This window comes from Papaver somniferum, chromosome 2, assembly GCF_003573695.1.
Source record: "Papaver somniferum cultivar HN1 chromosome 2, ASM357369v1, whole genome shotgun sequence".
Taxonomy (NCBI): domain Eukaryota; kingdom Viridiplantae; phylum Streptophyta; class Magnoliopsida; order Ranunculales; family Papaveraceae; genus Papaver; species Papaver somniferum.
Genome location: NC_039359.1, coordinates 206,051,848 through 206,062,806, shown reverse-complemented (window position 1 = coordinate 206,062,806; position 10,959 = coordinate 206,051,848). Strand labels below are relative to the sequence as shown.

General features: G+C 35.9%; 1 protein-coding gene across 1 annotated transcript; it reads right to left on the bottom strand.

Moving 5' to 3' along the window:
* Nucleotides 1-4,758: 4,758 nt before the first annotated feature.
* LOC113350325 (protein NRT1/ PTR FAMILY 7.2-like) lies at nt 4,759-10,204 on the bottom strand. Its single transcript, XM_026594439.1, has 5 exons — nt 10,070-10,204; nt 9,025-9,154; nt 6,564-6,781; nt 5,892-6,457; nt 4,759-5,754 (listed from the first exon to the last, which is right to left on the bottom strand). Exons 1-5 carry the CDS (start codon nt 10,148-10,150, stop codon nt 4,881-4,883), a joined length of 1,869 nt encoding a protein of 622 aa, XP_026450224.1. The 5' UTR covers nt 10,151-10,204; the 3' UTR covers nt 4,759-4,880.
* Between the last annotated feature and the right edge of the window lie 755 nt (nt 10,205-10,959).

The following is a 10,959-nucleotide window of genomic DNA, read 5'->3' as shown; positions in this document are numbered from 1 at the left end:
GGAGGGATGAACTATTGAGTTTATACCATTTGTTGATGAAAATAGGATTTGATAGTATAGATAACCATAACTTTGACACACATTTGAGCTTGAAGATTGCATTAAGAGGAAGATAAAGAAAGATTTCATACCAAATATCATTTGCTAATAATTCCTTTCGATATTTAGAAGAAGAACAAGAAAAAGAACAACCAATGATTTTATTTGTTCTTCTCTTTATAATCTACGTCTTGTTTGTAGATTGGGTTAATATAACTTTGAGTCTCACTCACTTCCCCTTGCACGGAACTCGATAGGCATTTCAAGTTTCTCTACAAATTCAATTAATTATCTTCATTACTCATGCATCTTTATTTCAAAGCCGTATTGACAAATTTTCAAACAATAGCTAGCTAGCCCATTTAGACCTCAACTACCCAAATCACATCAAGTTTATCTTATCACATCAAGTTTATCTTATCTCTGGGGCAGAGTTTTAGTCCATCAGTCAACACTGCAGAATGGGATAATTAAGTCCGATAATTAATCTCATTACTGAGCAGCTCAACCATATATTACACCAGTCCCACGGTAATACTGATCAACTTGAAAACAATGAAAAATGATTCGCCAAATTACACAGATGGCCGTAGAGGAAACTAAACCCTAATCTGGTGCCGCCAATGGGTGGGTTTACCAAATTTCATTATACCTTGACCCTATGTTCTTGAGTGATTTATTTTTATCAAAAATGTAAACTTGAATTCATTTTGCACCCTCTGCCCAGATGTGGAAAAAACTTGAATTTTGTTCACCATTTCTACGAACCTGGCTCTGCCCCTGCTAGCTTTCAAACACACGAGTGCACAATGAGTGTCAAATTTTTGGTTCTAAAGATGCACATAAATGAATACCGAATCTTTCTATTTATATCAGCGCACTAATGCCCGTGATAGCACGAAGCAATCCCCAATTGAATGCACTCTTATATCAGCGCATTCGTTTTTTTCTGTAATAAAGAATAATTTATAGGGTTAGTCAATTGAGATTTATGGAGATATTGAAAGAATTTTAGAGACTTCTAAAATCTCTTGTTAGTCAATAGAGAGTTCTTTAAAATCTCAAACAATCTCTGTTATTGGATCGTGACTTTCTAAAAAACTTTAAAATTCTTTGTTATTGGATTTGGAATTTGAAATCAATGACTTATGGTTTTGAGAGACTTGTAGAGACTTTTATTACAAAACATACCATGAGTGGCTAAAAAAAAGTCTCTCCTAAGCAAGTGATATTTTGACAGACTTTGTTCTTTCTTTTTTTTTTAAGGATTAAATATCAAAATATTAAAACCAATAACCAAATAAGCTACAATTAAATTCATAAAAAAATGAAAATAAACTAAAATTGTTGTCTTGCAAAACCTAATAAGTTTATTAGAGATTCAAATCCCTCTTGTTCGTCTCGTTTTGACTTTATTGGAAAAATGGTTACGGCATTGACTAATATATTTTCATTGAAATATTCATATATTCATTTCTAAAATAAATAAATGTATTGTTTGTCTAATATGTGTAAGCTGAAATTCATATATGTTTTATTGTCTCAATGAATCACCATATTTCCCTGAAAATCATTCAGAGAGTCTCTCAAATCTCTAAACTTACGGAGAGTCACCCAAAATCCCTTGCTTAAAAAGTCTATGAATGTCTCTACTAATCCCAATCGACTAACCCCTTAGTTTACCTGATGCGCTCTTATTTTACACTCACATGGTTTCAAACTGTATTTAAATTTTGTTCCCTGTGAGTTGCTTGTATGTGCAAAGAACAATGCTAGGAAGAGATATTTTACCTAGCTTAATTGGGGGTCATAACTTCTAATTGGGGGCCATGCACTACGGGACAAAAAAGGTCATCCAATCCTAATTTGGGTCATCCCTTAAAAAAATATTTTCTAAATGGCAAAACTGCTCTTATATGATTAGTATTAGGAATTAATTAGTTTGATTAGTGTGGTAAGTGTATTTAGATTAAAATCTGATTTTAGGAAAAAAAATTGTGGAAAATGTGTTTTATGTGTTGAGAAGAAGAGGAGGAGTTTTGAGAGGAAAACCTAGGGTTTTTACAAACGAGTGATTCAAGTGGAGGGAATGAGATTGGTGAAGCTTCAAATAACAACAATGATTGTGTTTATGGTAAGATTGTCTCAACAAATGATATGGGTTGGATGTTTGATGATGAGATGTTGATAGAGGAAGGCATGAACAATGGTTGGAATGAAGATCCCATTGCTCAAGATGAAGGAACCAACACTCAAAATGAGGAACCCCAAGGCCAAAACAATCAGGTAAACTTCCTATACTCTTCAAATTGTTTGAATGGTGCTCCAAGTGGTCGATTGATGGCCACCATTGAAACATCCAGTGTTAGGGTCGTTATAGTCGGGTGTAGGATAAACTAACGACCCTTTGTAGTCGTCAGCCTTTTTGAGATTATATTGACGACTTTCACCTGCAACTTTTACCTGTTATGAAAAATCGTTAGCGTTCTTTGATGAACATTGACGACTCTTTCAGCTAGGTCACGCAGAGTCGTTAGTCTTTTTTCTTTTAATGTTGCCGACTCTAAAGCCATAACTTCCTGTAAATAGAACAACAAGGGTCGTCATAAATTTAGTTATATTTACTGACGACCCTATGAATTTTTTTTGTAGTTGTTAGGTTGGATAGTTTTTTGAAGGCGGCCAAGAGTTGAAAAAGTGACCCGTCACGTCATGATTATGTCCAGGCGGAATATACAGAGTATGAGAAGTCTCTCCTCCCCAAGGCAAAGGGTCGATCGAAAAAGGATGATTTGACCCAAAGTGAAACAGAAGTGAAACAAATGGAAGACATGGATGTTGCAGAGCATGTGGTCGGTACCCAGAAAAGCCAAACTAGCGGAATGGTGACCATAAGCGGAATTAAGGGAAATCCGCGCACCCCTAGAGATTCTCAAGAAAGACCACATCGTGTTACTTATACTTTGTATAAAGAGTACACCGATCAACTTCCTCCTCATCATCATTATCATCACCGCCATAATTACCTTTATGTTGTTCCTCCTCATTACCATCATCCTCATCATCACCACTATCATTACCTTCACCCTCTTCCTCCTCTTCTTGCTCTTCTTCTTGTTCCTCTTCTTCTTCTAGTGTCTCATGTTCTACACCCTGTTCCTCCTCTACTTGCTCTTCTTCTTGTTCATCTTCTTCTTCACCACTAGTGTTAGCTGAAACAACATGAGTGTCTGATTCTGACGAATCGGACAACTCATTACCTTTGTCTCTTGGTTCGGTGATAGAAAATGATACCTCACTCGGCCTTCTTCCGCGCAATGGACCGGCAAGTAAGTATTTATCGTTGTGGGGAGGTTTCGAAGGAGGAGTTATCGTGATTTCAATCTTTTCTTTCGTTTTCTTGTCACTACATTCCAAACACGAAAATTTTTTTTATAAGACATCAACTTTATCTCTATCAGTTAAAGATTCGTCAATGATATGCTCTAACAAACTAACGACTCTTCATTACAAAGTAACGACTGTAATTTATAAGGTAACGACTCTTTGCAAAAATTGGACAGTGAGGATGATTTTGGTCCTTTAAGGGTCGTTAAAGATTAAACTTGGGTCGTCAAACAAGTAACTGCCGACCCTATAAAAGAGATGACGACTCTAGGGATTATAGATTACTGACGACTCTAGTCTAGGGATTATATACCACTGACGACTATATCGTTTTCTCCAACATAAGCAAGTTCAAGTTCAACTCAGAGTCGTTACGCACTAATTTGGGGTCGTCAAACTAAAGTCGTCATCTTCAACCTAATATGGCGACGACTCTATTCTAGGGCACAAAAGGTCGAAGTAGCAGAACAAGGGTCGTCATATTTACACTAACAGGTTAACAATTTTTCATAGAAAAAGCATGCAATGTAAGAGTCGTTAGGGTATTATTTCTTCGATACTAACGACTCTCACTCTGTAACTTCTATCTTTCAGTTACCAATCTCGATTACACAATCAAAAAACAACCAAAACATCAAATAGGAGGTGGGTTTAAGTTCACGTACCCTCTAATTGGAGCCATTCCCTTTTTGGGTTTCGATTTTGCTTGCTTCAGGAGCTCTTCGCCCGTACACCTTTGCATTCACCGTATCTACAAGATTAGGAATTTGAAGTGCTTTGCGAGCGGTTTGCTTTGTTTTAGCCATATTTGCAGAAGAAGTTAATCGTCGATTAAAGTTTTATTATCAACGATTACGCGATGAATCGGTTCGAAGAATTTTCCTCGATGGAGGTGGAGTCGTTAATGGTGGAGGTGGAGAAGAGAAAGGGAGGAGAGGAAGATGAAGATGAAAAGAGAAATTGATTTTCTCTTTGATTTAATTAGAGTATATAGATTAGGGGCCTTAATTAGGGTAGTTAATTAGTGAAACTGATTATCAATTAGTGAAGGGTAAAATAGTATATTCATATTGCGATATTCACACCCCTGAAAATTTTGGGGGCAAACAAAATTTCATGGCCCCCGATTAGAAGTTATGGCCCCCACTTCTTTTAAGTATTATCCAATTCTCCCGGATTTATTATCGAACAGATTTCCTGGCTTACATCTGTGTCATAGTGTTTCAAGGCCATATTGACATTTAGCTCTCCCAAAGTGCACATTAATCTGTAAGGAAATTTCTTAAAAAAGCACAAACCGCTCTAGTTTCTTATAAAAAAAAAGTCATTTTGGTTAATTTTGATTTTAACATGATTTCTACTGCAGGATGAAATTAAGAGAAAGAGACAACAATATTGACTGATGTATAAAGAAGTTTACTGAAAAAACGAACTTGATTTGTTCTGATGGGTGTTTACGGCACCACCACTTCCTCGTTAGCAACAAAATTTCTCTTCTCCAAGGATATACATTTATACCTTTTAGCACAAAAAATGTAAGCTCCGAGATTAACTAGTGTTATGGCTGCTGTTAGAAAGAAAAACCTGTCTAAATGACCATCATTTAGATTTGGAGGGATCCATCCTGGTTGCCCGTTTTTCGTCGTTATCTTCATCACTACCGTTAGAAGAATACTGCACAAATAACTTCCCATGGCAGTTGATGACATACTCAATCCAATTCCCAAGCCTTTCAAACTATCCGGTGTTTGTGTAGAGAAGAACTCTAGTTGTGCGACGTACATAAACGCTTCTGATATTCCGATTAGTATATATTGTGGTATTTGCCAAAATATGCTAAGTGAACTAAGCTCAGCTGGGTCATCTTGTGCGTGCATTATCCTTTGTTGTTCCACGAAACCAGCCACTACCATAGCAATTATGGCGAAAAATAACCCAAATCCCATTCTTTGCAGCTCACTTGGTTCTTTTGGTTTGTTATTTTTTGATATTTTTATGAAGTAGGGTAGGATGAATTTGTCATAGAGGATGATGAAAGTTGATATACTTATGATGTCGAAAACTGTCATACTTGCTGGAGGGACGCGGAATGTATTGAGTTTTGTGTTCATAGCAGCTCCTTGCTCGACGAAGAGAGAAATCATCTGTATGAATACAACTGAGTAGAAAATGGTACATAGCCAAATTGGTATTAATCTCAACACACATTTGACCTCTTCTACCTGTGTAACGGTGCAAAGTTGCCATGGATTTGGAGGATCACTCTTGCCTGATGTACTCGTGGTTATCATGTCAGACGGTGTTATGATAGCTGCTCGATCAAGAAACCTGTCAAGTTAAATTTTCATGTCAATTGACCGTATAATCATTGTACATGCCATGCATATGGCGGTACAACTTCGTTTCGGGTGATAATTTGATCTATTAATGGAAAATGTGCAATGTCATTAAGAAACTGTACTTACTTGAAGTCACTCGTATGGAGAATTTTCCTCTCACCAGCATTAGTAGTAACTGCATTTCGCTGTTGTTCGTAGAGTCCATCTCCATTTGAAGGAATTTCAAGTTTCATTTTCTTGATAGCAGCAACTAATACCTGAGAGAATCTAGAAATTGGGTTTCCAGACGGTTTGAAATGTCTATATCTGCAAGTTCCACTCAAAAACAGTCCAAAGGCAATGAAACCACAACATGTAGATATCCAGAACGCCAATACCCAATTTCCTAAATTTTGAATATAGGCCAGTACTGTTTCCGAAAACATCGACCCAAGATTCAAGGCGACGTAAAAATAGCTAAAAAATCTAGTTTTCGAACGCTTTTCATTTGGATCCTCTTCGTCAAATTGATCCGCTCCAAATGTAGCTAGGGAAGGTTCATATGCTCCATTCCCTAAAGCAATCAGGTAAATTGACATGTAGAATGTTGCCATCTCTAAAGTGGAATGTGAGTCACATAGAAAACCTACTTTGCCACAACCATGAGGTTTGATTAGGGAAAAATATGTTGATAATGACAACATTGCTAGACCCTGCAATGAATTAAAATCCAAATGAAAATATAAGTAGAGATAAATATTACCCGTCATACTCGCACAGTGATTATGCGTCCAAAAAAAAAAGGTTATAATTACTTACTATTGTAAAAACAAGCTGGAAGATGGCACAAGACAAGTATCTGCCCAAGTAGGAGTCACTTAGAAAGGCACCAAATAGAGAGAACAAGTTCACTGTTCCCATCCATCTACTAAACGTGTTTGCCGCTTCGGCGTTTGTTTGCTTCAATACCCTTGTTGAGAAAAGCACCAAATTTACTTCTACTCCAACAAATGCGAGTGCACCAAGTCCTTGATTCACTGTTTTATTAACATCCCACAAACATATATTGCTAATTAGTTATATTCAAGGTTTCAGAACAGTTGTCACAATGGTCTACACCCGAAAACTCCGTCTTCAGGAGGTAAAAGAAAAAAACATCCCAACCATAAACTTTGTTCCATTGATTGGAAACGATTTCAAAGCTAAATACTATGTCCTTCAATTAACAAGACCGTAAATACTGGGGACTAGGATGTCTAAAAGAACCTCTTAATACGCCCAAGGACAACTATACCACGTCCTAAAGCCTACTGATGCATGAGGGTTATTTGGATTTTGGGTCTTATTAAGAAGAGTCACTAACAGCACAAAATCCTCAAAATGTCCTATGTCATCTTTGGATCCCAATCAAACAGTTGATTGATGGTAGACTGAGTTGACCGTTTGAAAGTTCGTTAAATAGCCTAAATTGGCAATATTATGGAAATATTTGTAACAGCCCTGCTTTTCATATAACCCGGCGATAATTAAATAGAAAATATGTCGTTAATTTCCTGCAACAAGGTACATAACCCACACAAAAACAAAAAAATAAAAATTCCCTTTTGCTTATTCAATTATAATAGAACTGTGTTCCTTATTTTTCTGAGGGTTATGTATCTTGTTGCAGGAAATTAACCGCATATTTTCTATTTAATCATCGTCCGGGATTATACGGAAAGTAAGGTTGTTACAATACCCCTAACAAAACTTAAAAATAGTACATCATGATACATATAGTTGAAACCTTAACATATTTAAACCTGTGAAAATTTGAATTCAAGTATATCCCTCTGATTTGAGCAACTACTTGCGATAACAGAAACTTACTTAGGAGTTTAAACCTGTTGATGATATCCATCGGAAAAAGAACTTTGATGCATACCTATTCCACATGCAGCATAGTTCTTCTTCCAATGGAAATCACCAATAGGTTTAAAGTACTCGTGAATAAGTTTCTCTTACCACAAATGGTTACTCAAATCAAAGAGATATATACTCAAAGTCCAATCAAACTTTTTCGAAAGATCCACTGAATTAAATTATTAAAGATTAATCGTTTTCCTTGTGCCCAACTAACTTTGGTCGCAGCTCAGACACTGAATGGTAACGGGAACCGGCGGTCTATTTATTTGCAACGGTGATTTTCAACTCTAGCGAGTTTGGTAAGTGCAGAGGCATTATTGCCAGTGCAGTCAACCTATTGTTACAAGAGAGTTGTCATTTCCATCATTCAATCCTTACTCTCCCACGGTCCATAATGGTAACGGGAAACGGTGGTTACACTTACAACAGCGGTTTCCAACACTAGCGAGTTTGGTAAGTGCATGGGCATTATTCCCAGTGCCATCAACCTATTGTTGCATAATGTGATGAAGCCTGCTATAATGATGAGAAACCATAATGGGTGTCATTTCCATCATCTAATATCGTGACATCTCCTATTCCCTACACATCTAATTAAGCAGCAAAGCAATATCGCCACGAAATTAAGAGCATTCATTGATTCATTGAATCATTATTGATCTCTCTTTTTTATTCTTCTTCTTTTTGAGTCTTCTTTTCTTTCTTTTCCTTTTCATTTTAAATTGTGCCAAATGATAAAATGTGCACTTTTCTTAGAAATAGGCTTTTAGATTGTCTTTTCTTTATTCATTTTCTACCAAAAACATGATGAATATATTCTCGTGATGGATTCTTGCTGTGGGGTTCAATGTGTTTCTTCATCTCTTTTCTATACAAGATATATTTTATGTCGATTTTCTTTTAAATATCGGCGAGCACACTCAATAGTGTTGTTGGGCATGCCAGGGATCGAAAAATGTTTAGGTATAATGTTTACGGCTCCACAAATAAAGCTGTAGAGACCCCAATATAACATATCAAATTCAAGTTTACATACCCTTTTCTCTGCAAGAAAGATCGAAGGATCCTCTTTTTTTTTTTGTGAGACCTTTCTTTTAAGACGGATGGCTCTTCATTTTTTTTTCATACATTTATGTACAAGACACGCGTATTAAAATATTGCGGTATATAATTAATTAGAAAGCTTGAGCACGAGCTATTATTGATGCAGTATAAAAATGGCGTGTTTATGCGTAATGACTTAAAAATCAAAAAAGATCCAATGACTTAATGCAGGCTTAAGGCTTTATTCACCTGATGAAAATAGAGATAATAAAGTCGTAGGAAGTGTTTTATATCAGCTATAAGAGAAAATAAAAATAGTCATAAATCATACCTAACAAGAGCATTCCTGATCTCCATCCTCCTGTTCTTCCTCTAAAAGCAGGTTTTCCATACCTATCTATTGATCCATCTCTTGTGCAGATGCTGCTGCTATTATCTTGTTTTCCATCATCATGTGAGGACTGAACATATAATTTACAATTGCTTTAATTCATGGATTATGGAATATTTCATCAATAAATTCCTATTAAGAAAACACTAACAATAAAATAATAACAGGGTCCCAAAGCTTGCATTAAGCATAGTTAAAGTACTACTTTCACCCAACACATAAACATTGAAATCACGATACAAAAATGTTAGCAGAAGAAACAAGATATAATGATGATGCAAATCTCTTTTGTTATCTATGATTGATCCTCGAAAAACCGAACGTCGACCGAATTAATAGGTACAGTAATTTTAGACAGATTAAGGAATCAAATGATTTTTATGGAAATGTTTTCAAACAAGCCCACGCGAATTTCTGTTAGTATATGGATAACTGAATGTCATTGACCAAACAAAAATCGAATCCAAAAGAATCGAATTTCACATTATCGATTTGGACAATGTTTTTATCACAGTCGAATTTTCGTACGAAGGGTGGTTCGCTGTTATGTGATGTTCAAGTTCGGGATGAAAATTATTTGTAATCTATGTGTCTGCCAATACAATTTTTCCTCCTACCCACTATATCACTATAATTTGTTTGACTCCTTTTTAATTTTTCTCCTAACACACTTTAAAATCAATAATTACCTATAGCTTGATTCTTGATACCTAAACAATAATCTACTAAAAAAAATCTCCATCATAATTCTAATGGTAAATTTATGAAAATTAAGTTAAATACTAAGAAAATAAAATGGAAAAATGGCAATTCCAAGTTTTTGATTAATATAGAGCATGAACTATGCATATTCATGCACTACATGAAAAAAACTTCATCAAGATGCACTATTGCTTTTCAGAGAGAAGAACTAAACAGACAATATTGCCAACCCACTATACAATCCCGTAGAATTGAGGATGGAAAGACATGGTTATATACGTACCTGCTTGAAGCCATTAACGTTGGAGACTAAAGCAGCTTGAGGATTACTAGTACTGCTATTGGAATCTTCAGAGGTCTCCATTGGTTCTGGCTGCAGGCGAGCTAGCTACTAGAGAGAGAGAGATATAGAATTGAGAACTAGAGATAATGAGATTCAGTACTAGGTCTATTCTTCTGGTTATATACTCACTGACAAGGACGTTAACTTCAAGAAAATTAAAAGAGAGTCAAAGAACATGGGAAAAGAATTCAGTGATGAGCCTAGTTAGCAATTCGGGATTCGGCAAACGTACGGAACGGCAAACGTACGAGTATTATACGGTTTTGTAAAATCCAGATTCGGTCAACGGGACGTGATTCGTCATTAATTCGGAACGGCATACGTACGTGTATAATTCGATTTATAAATGTGAGTTCGGTTCTGAAAATTCGGTATCTATATATAACAAATAATTTGTATTTATAAGGTCATAGACCAATTTTTATGCATATGTGTGAGTTATTTAAGGAAAAAATAAACTCAATATGATGATATTAATAATATATACAACATTAGTTATCCAAGAGGACGTCGTATGGTGGTTTAGATGCTTGGTTAGTGAGTTTGAGATCTCTCTCACCTTCACCTTCTAATCTCTTCAGTCGTTTTTGTTTCATAAAAATTACAACACGTCTAATATTCGGTCGTGTATGCTCTGGAGGCAGTAAAGCCCAAAAAATGGAGTCTTTGAAAAGTAAAAGCTAAAGAATTTATGGCGAATTAAGCGGACGTATCATTCGGAATATGTAAAATTCGTGAACGATTCGCGAATAATCCGGGAATACCACATAATACGCGATTTGGGTTCGAAGTTGCAAACGTACGCGAATAAGACGGTAAAATTCGTGATA

Bases quoted from the DNA above. Each gene is read 5' to 3' on its own strand.
- LOC113350325 (XM_026594439.1), bottom strand. From the start codon at position 10,150: ATGGAGACCTCTGAAGATTCCAATAGCAGTACTAGTAATCCTCAAGCT. The intron at 6,782-9,024 runs GTATGATTTATG...TTAATAAAACAG, and splicing joins ATCAGGAATGCTCTTGTTAG to TGAATCAAGGACTTGGTGCA. The intron at 6,458-6,563 runs GTAAGTAATTAT...AATTCATTGCAG, and splicing joins TCCAGCTTGTTTTTACAATA to GGTCTAGCAATGTTGTCATT.